The 19,790-nt window shown below is 51.0% G+C and overlaps 1 protein-coding gene across 1 annotated transcript in view; it reads right to left on the reverse strand.

The window, feature by feature from the left end:
- The window catches only part of PRKCA (protein kinase C alpha), a 362,652-nt gene that overhangs the window by 83,503 nt on the left and 259,359 nt on the right, over positions 1-19,790 (reverse strand). Inside the window, exons 4-5 of the mRNA XM_082860689.1 lie at positions 19,564-19,675; positions 16,180-16,308 (exon numbers count right to left, since the gene is read on the reverse strand). Of these exons, the coding sequence (XP_082716815.1) occupies positions 16,180-16,308; positions 19,564-19,675 (241 nt within the window). The remainder of the gene's footprint in view (positions 1-16,179; positions 16,309-19,563; positions 19,676-19,790) is intronic.

Below are 19,790 nucleotides of genomic sequence, written 5' to 3' on the forward strand. Positions count from 1 at the left end.
TACCCATCTGAATTCGGTTTCTTCCTCAGGCTACATTATTATTATTAGAAGTGGATCAAAGGGAATAAATCATTCGAGACTCTGACACTCCCCGAAGTCATACCGAGGTCTTACGAAGGGTGGGGGGATAAAAATTAACAATAACCCTGTCACTGTGGCTCCTTTATTTTTGAAGTTTAACTCCCCCCTCCCCGAAACGGTTATTTGGCCATTAATACTTCTTTTTTGTGGGGACAGAAGTTTAAAATAACATCGTAACTTTGGCTTCCTTGGTTATTTTCGAGGTTTGACTTTCCCCTGCTATGGTATTCGGCCATTAGTGTTTCTGTTTCTTTGATTTCCTCCTTGTTCAAGTTTCCTATAGGGTGTTAAAGAATTTTCCTACCAGGTCAGAAGAGTTCTTCAGACACGAAGGAATGGTAACAGCCCTTTGTCATGTTTGCTGCAAACTCCACTTAGATTTCATGCTTCTAGAAACACAGCAGCTTAAGTTTTTGTACAGTTAAATCTGTCAAAAATTTCCTTTTTTATTGCTTCCATTTCTTTCACCTTCAGAAAATCCTTGCCTTTTCTGAGGTTAGCCAAATATTAACTTATGTTTTCTTTAATTATTTTAATTAATTGTTTCTTTCTTTATATTCAACTTTTAAATCCATTGGAAATTTATTTTGGTGTACAGTGTGAGGCAAGATCTAATTTCCTTTTTTCTTCCAACTGTTTAGACAACTTTCCCAACAGCATCCGTGAAATGAGCCATCCCTCCTCCACTGGATCAAGTGGCTTCTGCTTGTTGATACCAGGCCATCTCTTTTGTCACATTCAACTTCCTGGGAATTCCTGCAACAAGCCGGCACTTTCAATTGCTCGAGATTTCCAACGCGTTTTGAAATACAGCCTTTTGCATCCAGGTGCCTCGTTTCCTGACTCAGGGCAATTCCACTTCAGCTGCCCTTTTTCTGTTCGCCTGATAAATTTGTCCCTTCTTTATTCTTAGTGTTCATGGGTCATTTTGCTTTATGCTGATGGGGTTCAGGACACCCCACCCCCAAAAGAGGACACCTTGGCAGACCGCACACTTTCAGCTGACGGAATCTGAGAAACGGCAGGTGCAGGAAGGGGATGCTGACCTTTCCCGTCTCCCGTGAAGCAGGTCTTCAGAACCCTCACGTGAGAAGCGCCTTCCCCAGACCTGGAGGAGAGGGGCATCCTTATCTCCAGCCGGTGAATGACTGGGAGGGATGCGGGCGGACAGGCCCCACGAAGCACACCCCCCCCCCCGCAGCTTACTGCTCTGAGATCATCTCCTCCGTCCTTTAGTTTTCCACGACTTTCCACTTTTCAATAAACCTGGTACAAAAACACTCCGGTTTAACAGTTTCTTTGGGTCTTTATTGCCTTATGGAGGCCCCTGTGTCATGTAACATTTACATTAAAGAAATGGGTTTGTTTTTCTCTTGTTAATTTGGCTTTCGTTACAGAGCCCCAGCCGAGAAGCCGCAAGGGTAGAAAGAGAAAGATTTTTCTCCTCTCCTACAAGGTTCAAATTCCATTAATAGAAATATGTATAGCTGAATTTTTTTTTTTTTAATCTGAAAACTACGGGAAGTTTAAAATTGTATTTTTTTTTTTTTTTTTTTTTTTTGCGGTACGCGGGCCTCTCACTGCTGTGGCCTCTCCCGTTGCGGAGCACAGGCTCCGGACACGCAGGCTCAGCGGCCATGGCTCACGGGCCCAGCCGCTCCGCGGCATGTGGGATCCTCCCGGACCGGGGCACGAACCCGCGTCCCCTGCATCGGCAGGCGGACTCTCATCCACTGCGCCACCAGGGAAGCCCTAAAACTGTATTTTAAGCACAAGTCTGTGCCTGACGAAATGTTCAGAACTTTGGACATATTAAAACCCCCATAATAACCCTAATTGGAATCCACAGTTTGCAGACGGGGAAGCTGAGACTGAGAGGGATTCAGGGGTACCTGGCACGGGTTACCAGCTAGTGGGGAGAGGGGGATTCCAGCACATCCTTAACCTCGACTCTGAACGGCCTCTGCCCACTTCTGTTATCGATCACTCTTTCGCCTCCTTATTTGTTGTTTTCAGTCCTCTTGTTATACGGTGCTTCGTTTGTTTTAATCTTTTCCAGAAATTTTAGAAACCATAAATCTTGCTTTAATTCTACTGATGACCGTCTTAAAGATTCAGCCCCATTTAAAAAATTCTACATTTCTCTGACCGTCAAAGAGTAAGACAGGATCTTCTGCCCACCTCCCTCCCGTGTCTGAAGACTTGTGCGTGCTACGTCCTACTACCTCATCCCTCACGTATCACCACCCATCCCATTTTCCATCTTTGTTACCATAAAATTGTCTAGATTTGGGGCTTCCTAATCATTGTTATGATTTTTATATGATTTATAGTTTTTCGTATTTTTCACATCAAGATGTCCAACCGATGTTAATGCTACTGCTTTATCCTTATGTATTGTGACCTTCCCGTTCCGGAACTTGAAATTTTGCTTCCCCCTCATCTTGCAGTCCTCTTTAGCTGGGCTTCAAATAACTGTTTTCAAGAGAGGCACGTGGGGGGTGTATCTTCTGAGCCCTCGCATAGGTGACAATATGTGCTACGAACGGCAGTTTGGCTGGGTGAGAATCTGGGGGAAACTTTGTTTCCCAAACGCTTTAAGTGCTGCTTCTGTCTCATTGTCCTTCATCCTGGAAATCATTCCTAAATATGGGGGGGGGGGGCCACAGGACACCATGGGGAAGACGACAGCTGGGGCCGCTCTCCCTCCCAGAACGCAGATACAAAATTCTGCACATAGGTTTGGAGGCTCCCCTGACCCCCGAGAGCTGGGGTGGGGAAGGGCTGGGAGAGAGGCTGCAGGCGCGGCCACAGGTCTGAAGTCGAGCCCAACACTCCTCCTCTACTACTCGGGGGTACTTCATACAGATCATCTGGAAAGACAGGATCAGACTGGGGGAAGATAATTCTGCGAAGAATTAGGATAAAGAGACTTGTAGAATTTCGGAGCTAAAATGAAGTGGTTTCTTGTCCCTCAGAAACAAAGCGCTGAGGGAAGCACAGGTCATCTTTGGATATCAGCGAACTCCAGGCTCTTTCAACACTGGATCAGAGGAGAGCTTGGCAAAGTCCCCTGAGAAGACAGAAGGTTCCCAGACGTGTAGGACCGGCTGCTGCAGCATGAATACGTTCAAATAAGACAGAGAAAGCCGAGGTGCCGAGGCAAACGCCAGGGACGCCTGCAAAAAGGCCCACAGAGAAGCGTCTATTCAACCTCAAGGGCCTCTGGCCCCAGGAGCACAGCTGCCTCTGTCCCGAGATAGATGTTAAATCTCAGCCCGATGCCATGAAACATTTACTCAGTTCCCTCGTTATAATTCCACGTTCACTTGGCAGTGTCCTGAGCCCCCTGACGTCTGTCTACTGGGAAAGAAGGCCCCTCCCCAGGGGGTTTCTGCCGTTCACAGTCTGCGGACAGTGTTTCACACGGCGAATCAATAAAACGGGTTCGTTACGAGTTGCCTTCTGGGTATCTTGACTACACTGGAGAGATTGCTCTGATCAAGCCGACAGACACGTGGACACTGTAAATTAACTGGCATCCTGGTGTATTAGTCAGTCAGGACTACCCTGGAATTGGCCTCCAGGGGCTGGGGCGGGGCCGCCTCTGGGTGAGCCGAACGGCCAGAATCAGCAGCTACCCCCCTCCCCACACTCGCTCCTGCCTTTAGACCTGCTGCGTTTCCACATGTGCGTCTCTTTGGGGGCGTGGAGGGCTCTGATCGTCATAACTCCCCGCCCCCCAACCCCATCCCAAACGTGCGGGCATCGTTTTTTGGTTTTTTGGTTTATTTACTTATTTTTTATTTTCCTGTTATTCTCCTGATCTTGCAGTACACCTCCCTGGGCCTGTGTACTTTGCCAGCTGACCGTTTCAACCTCTTGTGTTGCCGACTGCACTAGAAATCGGAGAAAAGCCTTTCTCTGCCCTTTTCAACACTTCAGCTGTTCAGTTTGACGGAGAAATTTTTCTCTATGGAAAAGTAATAAAAATGAAAATGTCTCAGGATCTAGAAACAGAGCAGTTGGACAAATCAACTGACATTTTCTCAAATTGTGTTTTACTGTCTCAACATTGCACTTAAAAATTGTTTTTATTGGGGTAGAGCTGTTTTACAATGTTGTGTTAGTTTCTACCGTACAGCGAAGTGGAGTTCCCGTGCCGTACGGCAGGCTCTTATTAGTTATCTATTTTATATATATTAGTGTATCTATGTCAATCCCGATCTCCCAATTCATCCCACCCCCAACCCCTGCTTTGTTATAAGAAAATGGAATCTACTCCGACTAGAAACACCCAGGGCCGCAGTTCTCCAGCGTTACTGTGCATGGGAATCACCCTGGAGAGCTCACTCACAAGCCGCGCGCAGGCTCCGCTCTTAGGGAACCGGACGCTGGCGTCTGGGGTGGGTGTGGCGGGCTGCGTACGGAGCAGCATGGGGCTTTGTGCACCTGGCGCGGAGGAGGGAGCTTCTGTCTAACACAGGGACTGAGACGAAACGCATCAACCTGGGAGAACCCTGGCATCCCGCCTCCCAAATTTCCAATCGCAGAGCATCAAAGTACCGCAAAGAGAAAGAGCTGCAGCAGCACATCGGTAAGCGCAGGCAGCCAGAGGGAGAGGGGACGGTGTCATTCCTGGGCTCGCTGCTGGTACCAGAGAGAACTGCCCCATGCGCACTTCTGGCTGCATAATTACCATCTCCTCTGTGCCGCGCCTCTCCCCGGGCTGACAGAACATTTCTTTACTCAGAGGAACAAGGTGATGAGACCCAAGGGGAACTTGGTGGGAACCAGAACTTGGTCTGGGGACCCGTCTCCACGAAGGGAGGCTTAAGCCTGAGTAACTGGGTGTGTGTGTGTGGTGGGGTGGAAGGTACCTCCTCCTGCCCCTCCCTCGGCCGCCCCCCTCCACCTGATGACTTGCCCTCATCCGTGCTGAAAACAGACTGAGCTGAACTGAAAATAACCGAGGAGATTAAATTAAATTACATCAGGCCTGGCTCCCAGGCAGTTGCTAATAAAATCGTAAGCATTCACAGCAGCGTGGCAGACACAGACAAAAATGTTCGCTGGTTCTCTTTTTTTTTTCCCCACCCTGAAGTAGCCAAACCCTCAAGAGCCAAGGCCCAATGAAACCAACCTTCTTTCTATCAGCTTTACGTGAGGTTGTGGGCAGGACGTGCTCTTGCTGGCTCCGCTGAGGGAGCCCCATCTTCGCGGGGGGCGTGGCCTTTGCTAGGCTTCCCCACCAGGAACGCAATGGCGGAGCATCACGTGTGACACCTGCTTAGCCGGCAGGGAAAGGGTTCAACTGTCCCAGACCAGCAACTCTCCCCTACACTCCTGGTCACCAGAGATGGGCTCAGAGCTGACTCTCTTAGGGGCGAACTCGTCAGGGGCTACTGGAGGCCTCGGGCCAACAGGGGACTGGTATTAGTATTTGCTTCTGGAAGACGACGGTCCTCAGAGAGAAAGACAACATAACAAGAAGCCATTCCCCGCGGCCCTCTGCCCCTTGTTCTACCACAGTCTTGAATCGGAGAACACAAAGCTGAAGATAAACATTCATTGAACTTCCCACGTCGGGGCTAAGAGATTTCCACCTGGAAAAGCCTCTTATCACCTCACCCACAGTTTTACAAGAATCTGGATGTTCTTATTACCTTTGGGATCTTTCTCCGACTGAGCCCATCTGTCAACACTTCAGGCCTTCCCAAGGCGACCACGTGCATCAAACCTAATGTGAGACTAAATTAATTCCGAAAGAGGCAAGACTGGGGGCCAAGTATCTTGGATGTAAAACGTTTAATCTGGTGAAATAAGCAAGCTGTTCGTGCACCACTGGGCCACCACCGACTCGACAAAACTGCCAGGTGGAGAGAGATTCAACGGGTAGACGTACAGTGTGGCAGGACCCTCAGGCCAGAGACCCGGCACAGGGTGAAGATGCCGTTCCCCGCGAGGTTTTAGGAGGTGGGCATCTGAGATCTAAGTGCTCTGGCAAGGATGCAATCGGGAGGGGACTTGCCATCCACAGCTAAACCACCACAGTTTACAAGCAGGAGAAAGAAGCCGTGTCACTGAGCTTAGAGACCAGGATGCTCTTGCCTTCAGGAAATGACACTGGCGACCCTTTGCCCCTCATCCTGGTCTTGCTGCTTCCCACAAGCACCCAGTGCGCTCAGTATAGAAAGCTATGTTCAAATCACTGCACAGAGAGCCCTGCACGAGGGACAGCCCTGCACGAGGGAAGACACGCTGCCAGTCAGTACACACTTGACAGCTCTGCCACAGACAGGTCAGGATGCCAATGATGACACGTCCCCTGGGGAACGTGCAACCTCTTTCTTGGTGGACGTGTGTCTCTCTGAAGGATCCCAAGAGTCACGTGGCTTTATGAATTTGGCTAAAACAGGATCATTTCCATGTGATCCAGATACAGGGCTAAAATGGGAAGAGTTGCTTTGGACTTGGGAGGTAGCAGCACAGTATAAAGCTGGGTCTTTTTTACGCTGTGCTCGCTGGGTTCTTCTAACATCATCCTCCTCTGCTCAACACCCATCTCTTAGACACAAATTCAGGGCACTGGGTACAGGAGATAAGACGCCGTCTCGGACCTCAAAGGGCTAATGGTCTGGTAGCAAAAGATCAGCAGGCAGATAAACATAAAACCACAAAATAAATGTTAGAAAGGGGCGTGCGGAGAAACTGGGCCATTGTAGGCGGGGCACAGAACGGTAGGAGGGGCTTCATGAAGGGAACTGGGGCTGAGGGTTAAACAATACTCCTGATGGAGCAGGGTAAACAGCACAAGCAAAGGTGAGCAGGTGGGAACCAGCCTGCCCCCTGGGGAAACGGCACGTAGCTTTTCTTCCCGATGCGAATGCGGAGTGCCAAGGTGTGGGCGGGGCACGGAAGGGACCAGACTGCAGAGGCAGGCAAGGTACCGGCTGCTGAAGGGGTCACACAGACGCACGGCACCAGGTATTTAGGAATGGCCAACCAAGGAAGAAGACAGAGTAGATAAATCCATGGAAAACACACCAGGGCTTCCCTGGTGGCGCAGTGGTTGAGAGTCCGCCTGCCGATGCAGGGGACGCGGGTTCGTGCCCCGGTCCGGGAAGATCCCACATGCCGCGGAGCGGCTGGGCCCGTGAGCCATGGCCGCTGAGCCTGCGCGTCCGGAGCCTGTGCTCCGCCAACGGGAGAGGCCACAGCAGTGAGAGGCCCGCGTACCGCATAAAAAAAAAAAAAAAAGAAAAGAAAAGAAAAGAAAAGAAAACACACCAGTGGTCAGCTGGAAGCCCATGCATCTGAATGTGGCAGTGTGCAAGCACTCCTCTGGGACAAGCATGCTGCTAGGTGCTTTTAGCTCCAAGGCAGTTCCTGTTTTCTTTTGCAAAGGCTGTGCCTGGATGTTAAGCCCCGGCCAAGCTAGAGATGGCTTCTTCCAAGACTGAGAATTCAAGAGCAAGGGTGAGGCCGCGACGGCGAGGCAGGCTGAGAAAGGACACAGCCGTCGTGTCTGGCCCACTCCTGCACGATCGGTCGGCACACATCTTGACGGGTGTTCGTTTCCATCCTTCTTGCCCATTTCAGGTCTCCACCCTGAGGCAGGGAGGAGTTCGGCTGGGTTCCCTGCTGCCATTTTTATCGCCAGCTGTTATCTAAACCCTGGAAAAGGGGGTTCTGGGGGTCATGACAACAGTGCCAAGGGCCAGCTCAGGGTAGCCTCACCTGTTCACTGGAGAATGGAAACACGAAATGGCCAACACTGTAGCCACACGGTGTGGGCCTATCTGTAGTAAGGGGAGAGAGTTGCGACGGGCACACATCTGCCCTCGGCCAGAGCCAGGAGCCGGCAGGGTAAGGGGGTGGGAGGCGTGGGCCTGGGCACCAGCGTCAGGATGGCCTCCATTCAGCAGCCGGGGGACCTGGGCAGGTCACACAAGCTCTCGCAGCCTGTGTCTGTGGGACAGAATGACGGCAAGGATGAGAGCACTCTTCCGGAGGGGTCGTCGTGATAACAGGAAAGCATCCAACCAGGGCTTGGGAGGTGGAAGGGGCTCAACAAGCGCTGGTTTCTCCTCTCATAGGACCCAGGCCCTCCGGCAGCACCCGCGGCTCCCGTGGTGTGCACTATGTCCCCCCTTCCCACAGCGGCTCACCGTGTTCCGACCGGCTGGCTACTGGCATCCCCGTCAGGAGCTCGGAGGTTGGTTCATCTGGGGCTTCCTTCCAGCCCACAGGGATTTCTACAGAGGGCGTTTAAGGGCTGTACCCACCAGAACAGGAAGCTCCAACCTAACAGAGCTCAACTGTTTGGAGGTTTGGTTGATCTGAAATTTTTCACTAGTGATTAACATTCGCCACACAGGCTTTGTGTGTGCGTGTGTATTTCACACGTACTTTCAGCATTTTGTGTTTTGGTTTTGCTGAACCATTTGGAAGTGAGTTTCAGACGTCAGGGAAAATCGCCCCTCAACTATTTCAGCATCTCCCCCATAGCCACATTGCCACGACCACCCAGAAACGTCGTGTGGATCCAAAACCACTATCTAAAGGGTGGTCCAGATTCGGATTTCTGCCCTGCTCCCCGGACGTCCTTTAGAATTGTTATTTTCTTGGGTCACAGATTGTGCTCGATTATCAGGTCTCTTTAGTTTCCTTTAGTCAAGAACAGTCCCCTTGACGGTTTTTGTTTTTCACAATAATAACATTTTTGAAAAGTCCCAGTCGGTTACCAAGCAGAATGTCCCAATATCTGGATTTGTCTAGTTTTTTTTTTTCCCTCGTTAGATTCCGGTAATACAGTTTTGGCTCCAATACTGGACGGGCGCATGACAGTGTGTACTTTCTATTACATCCCGTCAGGAGCAGTGTCCTTTCGGTTTGTCACATCATGGAGGAGGCTGAGTATGACCGGGAAGGTGCCACGTACCAAACGGGCAACATGGCTACACAGGAAAACATTTAGTCCAGGTACCAGCATTCTGACTACATACCCTCGATGGCGCATCGCCTGAGGCTTTACTTAAAATGGCAATAAATTCTTGAGCTTTATGGAGTAGGCTCGTTCTTGGTAGAGGTGTTGCTATACTGATTCTGAAACTGCTGCATGTGATGTGGGGCAGGGCAAACAAATGGGCATGCTGGCATCACTGGGGACCAGGGGTCTTACTGAGGGAGGATGGAGAATCAGTGAGGACTGGGAAAGGTGGAGAAGAACTCCGGTCCAGGATCAGAGCCAGAGGCAGCAGTGGGAGGTCATAAAAAAAAAAACCCTGCCTCTGTCTACTGGAAGCGCTTAGAGGCAGGAGCACCCTGGGAGCCCCAAGCACCCCCAGAACCCCGACTTTGGATTCTTATCATCATTCCCATTTAAAAAAACCCCCAGTGTTCCTCAGAGAAAGGAGGCTCCAGAAAGAAAGGAAGTACTGAAGAAATGGACGGGTCATGTCAAGGGGACGCAGAACCAGCACGAAGGGGCTCCCGCTGGCCATATTTTGAACAATTTGAACATTTTAAAAAGACACTAAAAAAGAAATAGTGACCTCAAATTGCTACTTAAAAAAACTGTAGGGGGACATAAAGGGAAAGCTTTTCTTTCAGATGAATGCCAGCTACTGAACGTTGAAGCAATTACAGAACTAGAAAATCACCATTTTGCAACCGTCAGTATAATAACTGATTAAGGCTCGACCACGGCTGCCAAAACCATGGGACAAAAAGTTGCTGGTCTCCAAGTACAACATCCAGCCCCCTCATTAATTATGAATTTAAAGAAGGTACCTTTGCAGTGGAGGGACCTGATGAAAATACCTTAACCAGGTGATCAAAGGTAGCATCACCGGTAATGGACAATCTGGATATACTTGAGGGGAAGCAGCTGCCTGAGGACCCCTCCCTATCCCAAAGCAAAGGGCCAGCCACAGCAGCTGCGTCACCTTTTGTGCTGTTGAGCTGGATCTGATTCCCACAGCCAAGCTTTTATTTAATAGAAATGACCTCCAACTAATACCTTTCCCGTTCTGCAAGCAGCTTGGTCCAACTGCTCCTTGCTGGCAGCCCCAAACAGGTTACTGTACTCCCAGGCCTTCCTGCCGGGGGGTGGGGGGTGGGGTGGGGGGGTGAACGCATCTGAGCAAAGCCCTCAGTGACCAATGGGCCGCCTGCCACGCCTCCTGTCCCGGAATCGACAAAGAAAGTCGAGGGTCACAGTGAACCTCAGGGTCACGCCTGGAGCTCAGGGTGGGAGGGTGATGCTCTGTCCTCGCTGAAAACACAGCCACCCGGCACTGTAAATGCTCCTGCTTGAGACAGAAGCATTTAACTGGGAGCTACTATCCCGTGACTCCTAAGACCCGTGCAATCTGTAAACTGTGACGACTGTAGCCCTAACCCCTTGAAAATGGAGAGAAGTTTCCCCCCAGCTTTCCCCACGGCGCACTCAAAATCCCTGAAATTCCGGACTGGGTCGAGCTTCCTGAACACACCAAGCACTTCCGCGGCCCAGCATCTTTCCTTGAAGTGTCCTCTCCTCATAAGGGCTATGTCTTCCTTATCTTAGCACCCCCAGGGCCTCGCAGAGAGCCTGACACACAGCTTATAAATGGATAACACACAGTCGGATCAAAGAATGAATGATTATTATGCCAAGCTGTCTCACCGCCTTGACTCCATCCCAATGACGCTATTAAAAGGTGGAAGAACACACAGAGGGAGCAGTATTCTTTAAACCAACAACCGCATGAGGGCAAAGTCCCGACACAGAGCTAGAAGAGAGACAGAGGACGCGATCTGTAGGCTGCCGGGACCTGCAGGAAGCGCCCCCCAACCCCGGAACTCCATTTAGAAGCTCATCTCCATAACTTAACAACCCAAAGTAGCTGAGAAAATCAGACTCTTCTGCAGAATCATCTATTTGGGGAAGAGATGTGCTCCTGAAACAGCTGCAAAGCATACGGTATTTTTCCCATTTACTTACAACATTAAATTGAAAATCCGTTCCCACGAGTGGCATTGCTGAATTCATATCACTCCTCCAAACCAGATAAAAAGTACACAGGAATGTAGGAAACCTATTAAAATCGCATACTGAACGGAAAAAAATATTGACACTGTTCAGATAACATCAGCACCACTGCCCGAAGGCAAAAAATAAAAATACACCACAAAAGCGGAGGCCTTTCCCAGAAATACTGTACCAATCTCGAAAGGAAACTGATCTCTGATTTCAAAAGGGTGATTTCCATCCCCGGAGTCCGCTGGGAATATCTACTTTACTTTGGGAATTCTTTTCAATTTGAGTGATTCTGCACAGGTCAAATGGAAATGGAGCCAATCTAACAATTAACACAGGTACTTCGGGTTTAAGTGCATTTTCCAAGAAATCACTTGCATTGGTACCCTAAGCCCTGCTCCTGATGGTTTATCGTTTATACGTGTGTTCCCGTTAAGGCCGGCTAATTCCTCTGCCCCATCTCAGCCATCAGCTGCAGGTCTCTTCCCTCTGGCCTCTCAAACACCTACAGTCCTTCAGCCTCTTCCTCCGCGGGGTCCCTCCCCCCCCGCCGTACACCCCAGCACGCCACGTGCCTGTCTGGCACCCACATAACTGAGCTTAATTATGCGTGGACTTGGCTTGTTAATTCCCCCGCACGTTACACTTTTCTCCCCTCGTCCTAAGTCCCACGTTTAGACCTTCTGTCACCTCAGAGAAGCTGTGGGGTGTCGAGTGTGGGTTTAGAAACTATTTATGGGTTTGCTATTCATCCAGAGGAGCCTCTTTAATTAGCAAGAGAGACCTGGGAGACTGACAGCATTGGGGTGCAGGGGTCAGGTAGGGCTCAGGCCGCCTCCCTTCACTTTCCGCCTCGTAACTGGGAGCAATTTCCTTCCCCCACCACGTTAGCTCCTTTGCTCATCTTGAAATGAGGGCAAGAACAGTACGCTGTGGTATAATTCTTGAGGCGTCAGGGAAACAATGACTATGAAAGCACTCGGCATGGGGAAAGGTCCAGTCCTGTGGACAGCAGTCCGCACACGGCAAGGACTCGGCATGGGGAAAGGTCCAGTCCTGTGGACAGCAGTCCGCACACGGCCAGGACTCGGTCAATGGGGAAAGGTCCAGTCCTGTGGACGGCAGTCCGCACACGGCCAGGACTCGGTCAATGGGGAAAGGTCCAGCCCTGTGGACAGCAGTCCACACACGGCAAGGACTCGGCGTGGGGAAAGGTCCAGTCCTGTGGACAGCAGTCCGCACACGGCCAGGACTCGGTCAATGGGGAAAGGTCCAGTCCTGTGGACGGCAGTCCGCACACGGCCAGGACTCGGTCAATGGGGAAAGGTCCAGCCCTGTGGACAGCAGTCCGCACACGGCAAGGACTCGGCGTGGGGAAAGGTCCAGTCCTGTGGACAGCAGTCCGCACACGGCCAGGACTCGGTCAATGGGGAAAGGTCCAGCCCTGTGGACAGCAGTCCGCACACGGCAAGGACTCGGCGTGGGGAAAGGTCCAGTCCTGTGGACAGCAGTACGCACACGGCAAGCACTCGGCGTGGGGAAAGGTCCAGTCCTGTGGACAGCAGTACGCACACGGCAAGGACTCGGTCAATGGCAGCAGCTGTTATGGAAACCGTCTGTCCAGACACCCACACGCAAGTGCCAGACCCGCTGGGTGAGGAGGGGAACAGGCAGGTGATGCGGGAGGGGTGTTAGGTCCCGCGAGGGAGGGGCCCTGCCCTGTGTTCCTCGCCGGCCTTTTATACTGGAATAAGGAAGCCTGAGGTCTTCTCTTTGACTCTTGGAAACAATTTCTAGTGACTAACATAGGTACCTATTGTTCACAAATTTATCGGGTACTATTTAAAAATGTGACTACATTGATGCCTAAAGTATGGTTATGTAAGGACGTGACTATCGGGCTGCTGGGTGAAAGGTGTAGGCAACTCTGTGTTACTTTTTTTTTTTTTTTTTTGCGGTACACGGGCCTCTCACTGTCGTGGCCTCTCCTGTTGTGGAGCACAGGCTCCAGACGCGCAGGCTCAGCGGCCATGGCTCACGGGCCCAGCCGCTCCGCGGCATGTGGGATCCTCCCGGACCGGGGCATGAACCCGCGTCCCCTGCATCGGCAGGCGGACTCTCAACCACTGCGCCACCAGGGAAGCCCTCTGTGTTACTTTTGTGACTTTTTTTGTACCATAAGCTCTACTCGTTATGGTTTATTGTTTATATTTCTGTTCTCCTTGAAGCCAGGCTAATTCTGATTCTGAAAATCTAAAATTACTCTAAAAGTCTTAAGGAAATGATTACTAACGGGTTATTTCCTTTAGTTTGGATGTCTATATTTAGGACTGAATTTCCTGCACACAAATAACTACTGTATTTTTAAGTTAGATTTGCTGTGGACTGAATGTTTGTGCCTCCAAGTTTGTAAGTGGAAGCCCTAACCTCCTACGGTGATGGTACAGGAGGTGGGGCCTTGGGAGGGGATGAGGTCATGAGGGTGAGGCCCTCAGGATGGGATCAGTGCCCTTAGGAGACACCACTGAGTTTGCTTCCTTCCTCCCTCTTCCCACTCCCAGACTCTCTCTCTCTCTCCCCCCCCCTCCGTCTCTCTCTCTCTCTCTCTCTCTCTCTGTCTCTCTGTCTCTCTCTCCCCCCCACCCCCAAGTGAAGACACAGCCAGAAGGCAGCCCCTGCAAGCCAGGAGGAGATTTCTCTCCAGAAACCAAACTGGTGGCACCTTGATCTTGAACTTCCCGGCCTCCAGAACCAAGAGAAATTCAGTCCATGGTATTTATTATAGCAGCCTGAACTAAGATAAGATTCCAGTTCCTACTGGTACTGTCATTAAAATATCTCTACTTCTATCAGTTGAATATGTAACCATTAAAATGACCATCTGTGTGACTTTGGGCAAGTTATTTAATTTCTTTGTGCCTTGGTTTCTTCATCTATAAGGATAATAAACTTCCGCACAGGTTTAAATAAGTTAATTATGTAAAGTGCTTCGAAGGTGGCCCTTTTGTGGGAAGTGCTCAGTCACTGTGAGCTGCCGTTGCTGCTGTTATGAAAAAGTATTGCTGAATTCATAGTCCTAGAGCAGAGCTACGTCTCTGCACAAATGTGTAGACTCGTTCTCAAGAGACATGACCTAGATTGCAGCCATAGGTTACACTGGTTGGCTTTCATGCATGAAAAGTCTCAAACTCAGGGAGGGTGTCTTCCCCTAAGATGATTCCACAGTTGTGAGTCAAGTTCAACTCTTGGCAATGTTGGAGTGATTAGCATAGCAGTCCCAGGAGGATACACCTGGCTGTCCGTCCCCTGCAAGGTGGGTCTTTCCCTCGTACCGTGTGCCACCCCAGACAGCGCATCTGTGCCCCTCTGTGCAGTTTCACACCTGCAAGGCTCTTGAGGCTCACAGAAGAGCCTGGAACACTCAGGCAGCGCCACATGGAGAAGGCACGGGCCGGTCTAGCACGCACAGTCTGTTTTGTACTCAAGCAAAGGAGTGCGAGCTGAACGCTGAAATCCCTGCCAGGCAGTCCAGCCCTCAGGGAGCTGGGACCCTCCCGGCTGAGCACCAACTGTCCCCTGTGTGTCCACCACATCGCCACGGCCGTGGGTCGCTGTAAAGCCGGGGAGAAGCACGGAGCTGTTCAGTCAACAGGCGTTCTGCTGCGATCCCTCACCACTTACTCAGTCTCTGCTTTACGGTAATTTTCTCTGAAACTGCACGCTCCCTGCCCCCAGGACGGGACTTTGACAATGAGGGAGCCTTAGCAAAAAAGAGAGAGAAATAAGCCTGGGGCTGTGACGGTGCAGCATCCGTCCAATCAAAGGCAACGCAGGCGAGAACCGCAGCAAGCGCAAGGGGGCAGGCAGCATGGTTTTGAGAAAATCAAGGAACTTCTCTGAAACACAAAGGCACCACGGGGCCTGTGTCTGTGGTGGGGATCTTATGCACAGTCCCATTCTGACCACTAGCCGTGTGTGGTTCGTTTCATTAGGTTACCCAGCCACAGAGTGTGTGGACCCTCTCCTCGCAACACCTCAAAACCCTGTTTGATGTTCCCTGAATTCTTACCTGACAGGACAGCACTGGGTAGAACACTGGATTGTTTTCCAAAGAAAAAAAACGTGAGGATGTTCCCAAAAGTGAGCTTTCTCTGGGACTCCTCCCCCCACCCCACACCCGCTTTTTCCTTAAACAGACCCTTCAAGTCTTTTTTTTCCTACAAGAAAATTAAGTCAGTTTTTCCACTTTTAAATACAAATGGGAACACAGTGCGTTTGCTGATCTGATGAGAATAAATGTCCTGGTCCAGGAGAAGGGAGCGTACAGTGCGGGTGGTACCCGAGAGGCCTCCAGAGCAGGAAACGAGGCTGCCACCTGAGCCTCAAACCACACTCAGCACAGAGGGCGTCACCTTGAGGACCCCCGGCTGAGTGTGGATTTGGTGGGAAACCAAAGGAAGAGCTGTGCTGTGACATGCGCACCCTGACACGGCCCCGAGGGGCGCCTGGCCTGGGGACATGGAGTTCTGGTGCCTCGGCCGTCTCGTCTGTGAGGTGCAGGTGGTGTGATGGTTAGGAACACAGGGTCTGTTACTATGTGACACTGCAGGGCTCCCATCTCTCTGTGCCTCGGTTTCCTCTTCTGGAAAATGAGGCTAATGATCTAGTTGTGAGAAGCAGATTAATTCATCTGTGTGGATTTCTCAGCACCGCACCCAACTCAGAGGAGGCGTAAATACTCGAGGCGGGCCCATCAGGTCACCACAGCCCGACGCCCTTACGCACCTGGGTCAGCCATCGCCTGCCCTCGCCCGGGTTCCACCTTCACCCCGGGCATCTTGCTTAGTGGCTTCTGGTGTGCCCATCACCAGGGGGACAATCCGCTGGCCCTGCCGCGGAACACTTCTTCCACACGGCCGTGGTGACCCTGACTGACGCTGGCATCTGGGGATTCGGGAGGCGTGGTCATGAGACCCCGTGGCTCTGCGTCCGAGCAGCCCGGGTCTCGGCCTGCCCTTGATCCGAAGTCCACGGAGCACCACACGCCTCACACCCATCCGAGACTGCCTTACCTGTGACGTGGAGCTTTTCCTCGGTGACCTCGGCCTTCAGGTAGATCCGGCCCCTCTTCTCCGTGTGGTCCATCCCGCAGAGGCTGGGGACGTTTATCACGCACTGCTTGTGCACGTTCATATCACAGGCTGCGAGTCAAGAAAGCAAAGGGTGAGGCTGGGCGCGTGGCCTGGAAACACCCCTCCCTCGGTGTTTTGGCTGCATGAACAGAAGTGAAAATGAGCCACCCTCTGCTATAAGGCTTTGGTGACATAAAGAACTGTTAGCAGATGTCCCTTACAGCACAGGCTGCATGACAGCGACAGTGTCCTTAAAATGCTCGATCCATACTTGTTCCGTCTTAACTGAAGCAAGACACCCCCGTCTTCTGTGAATGCTTCCAATACATAACAGCACACAAAATCCACACAGGTAAATGCATGCAGAGCGCAGACTAATTACTATTTTACGTACACAGAGGCAAACAGCACGCACATTTTAAACGGACGATTCTTTCTGCCAAGAATTTCTTATGCCTTTCTGAGAATTTGCAGGGTTGAGTAAAGGAAATTCAGAACATGTTCCTTTCCTCAGTAAACCGTATTTCCAAGGAGGCTTAAGTGCATTGCTTTTGTTTGTTGTTGTTGTTGTTTTTAAAAGAACCTGTGCTTGATATGTTAAACCTGTCTTCAGATATTTAAATATTATTCTGAGTAAAACAAATACACGCCTGGCATAAGCCATTTCTCACCAGCTGACATTACGTGGGCGAGACGGGGGTGGGGGGGGGGATTTAAAAAAGATCAGTCTTACTGTAATGGACTAAAGGAACCCTGAAGAGAGTCCGGTGCGCTGAGCACAAACAGAAGACTGTGTAGGTGTTTCAGCTCTACTGGCCCTGTACCTTCAGGCTTCCAGAAGGAGGGCCGGCCCTGGGACGCTTGTGAATCCTGCAGGGGGTGCTACAAGGCTCTTCTGAGCCTCCACGCCCCTTTCCTCTTCAGTGGCTAATTCTAACGTGGTGAACTACACAGCAAGCAGCATCATGGACAACGGATCTCAGCTACGGTTATTACACACCGAGAGCAGGAAAAGGGACACAACGAGGGAAGCACGATTAACGTGGATGCATTCCCAAAGGGAACCGTTCAAAACCACGTACCCTGATTCGGCCAACACAAAGCCTCTTGAAAAGCTGTGCTATGACCCGCATTGACCAAATCACGTGTTCAAACTTGGGCAGAACGTGCAACTTAAGGGAATAAATGCCAGGCCTCTGGAAAGGACATGGACCTCAGGGAGGGCGTGGGAGGTGAAAGGGCCCTGGGCTGTATCTTTGTCTCGGCGCTAGGTAGTCCGCGGCTTGTATCGTACATCCTGGGAAGCTCATTGACTTTCCAACTCCCTTTCCTACTCCGCAAACTAAGAGGCCTGCACGAGTGGTTGCTGACTTTCTTTCCACCGAGCAGAAGTGTCTACAGCATCATAACCTACGGTGTGTAAGGGCAGAGGAAGAGGGTTCTTCTCTGCAGAAGTGGCTCTGGCTGGGGGGTGGTCTGGGTCCTGGCACCCATCTGCTTATTTTCCTGCATCCCCCAGGAAGGAGCACAGGCAGCCGCCCCAGAAACCCTAGGACTCCAAGGCAAAGAGCTTAAAACAAAACACACTGGTTTAGGTCAGTGGTTTTCAAAACTTTTACTAACAGAACCCATTTTACAACTAAACTGTTATTAAGCAGGATCCTAATCTACAAACCAGATGAGTGTCATTTCATTAGCATACACTTAGTTAATAAATTCAAATCTATACCACTTATTTACTATAAAGGCATTCCTGGATAACCGAGAAAGGCCTCTGATGCGAACAAAACTTTTCACCCAGCCGTCAGCGGTGCCAGGCGAAGACTCAGTTCAGCCTCAGCGATGCATTTATTTCTGTCTCGTGTTAAAGTTGGACAGTATCTCCAAATCCTGGTTCACCCCGAAGAGGACGGGCAGCTGGTGCCCTTCTTTAAGGGCACGCTTCACGATCCCGGCTGACTCTGCAGCGGATGTAGCAGGAGAAACGGGAGGGCCCCGTCTGCAAGGTCACCTTCAACTCGCCGAGGTTGAGTGCCTAACACAGCTGAGGATTCACTTTTGTTCCAAGTTTTAAAATAATTAAAAGTGTATTTACAAGTGCACTTAGAATCCACCCTTGCAGAGCCTCTGAAAACAGTGTCTTTGGAATCCTAGCGTTTCCCGAAATGCAGGAAGCCACCGGCCTTGCTGATCGCGAAGCTTCCGTGAAGCAGCCCTGCGCTCTGAGAAGCTATCCGTCTACTCCATAAAGTTCACAGAGCTTGATGTTTATGTGCAGGTGGCCCTTGAGTGACACGGGTCTGAAATGCACAGGTCCACTCAGACACGATTTCTTTCCAACAATTCCACAGCTGCCCCCCCACCCAATCCATACCCCCATATCCACTGACTGTGGGCGCTGAGTGTCCGTGGAGGGTCCTGGAACTGAGCCCGCTCGGATACCGAGGGAAGACGACATATGTATGTCTTTGCTCCGTGTCGGGACACACAGATGAGGCTCTGGGCCCTAAAAGCCATCATTAACCAATGACACATCTTATATTCCCATAACCCTTCCCCTTCTGCTAGAAAAAAACAGGCTCAGTAAGTACCTTTTCATGTCCTAAGAATAAAATTTTATTGAAACAAATAAATAGCCTGGGGAATCTCATTACATGACAATAACCAAAGCAAAGAGTTTCCACAGAAAGAAAAAGATGTTTTTCTTTCCTCCTGGTGTTTGGTGGTGATACACACAGAGCAGAAAGGGGAAGGGGAGAGGACGGAGGTCTTCCGGGGTTTCATCTCTAACTGGCCCGGTAGGAATCTGATCTGTCCAGAAACACACAGGCCAAGTGAGCTTCTAAAGTAAGATGCCCTCCCCGTTTTTATTTTTGCTGTGGTTTCAGCGCTAACGAGAGCCTACTGGATTTTTCCACAGTCCACCCACTAATCAGAGACCCAGGAAGATAATGAGTACGAATGCTCAGCTCATCTTGAAGCCAACCCAAATGTGGAATCTGGAGGTGGGGACACACGGCATTCGCTGTGGGGTGTGACAGGCCTGCGTGCGACAGTGACTGCAGATCTCCGCCACGGAGGACTGGGGCAGCGGCAACCTCATTAAATCGGGTGGTTTTGGGGGGAGGGCTCATAACTAGGCAGTTAAGCCGTTTAATAAACCACAACTTCGACAGCGGAGAGAGCCTCTACTTTCTCGGTAGAGCCCGTGTCTGAACGAGTTCTACTGACGAGCTGAAGAGTCACTAACTCTTGCAGGGCCCTGTCAACCCCGGACGCACGCCGCAGAGCCTCCGCACCTGCTAAGAAAGAAAACTCACTTACTGTCACACTTCATCCCCTGGTGGATGAGTCCGTACAGCAGCGACCCGCAGTGGTCGCAGAAGGTGGGGCTCCCATAGGTGTGGGTCCTGAATTTGTGCTTGCTCCTGGGGTCCTGGGGGGAGAAGCAGCACATCAGTCACGGGGAGACCGCACCTGGGGACCAGGCCCGCCTCAGGCCCAGCCTTCCCGCCCCCACGGCAAGGCTCCAGGCGCCAGACTGTGCACCG

The sequence above is a fragment of the Leucopleurus acutus genome (genome assembly GCF_964270905.1).
Source record: "Leucopleurus acutus genome assembly, chromosome: 19".
Lineage (NCBI taxonomy): Eukaryota > Metazoa > Chordata > Mammalia > Artiodactyla > Delphinidae > Leucopleurus > Leucopleurus acutus.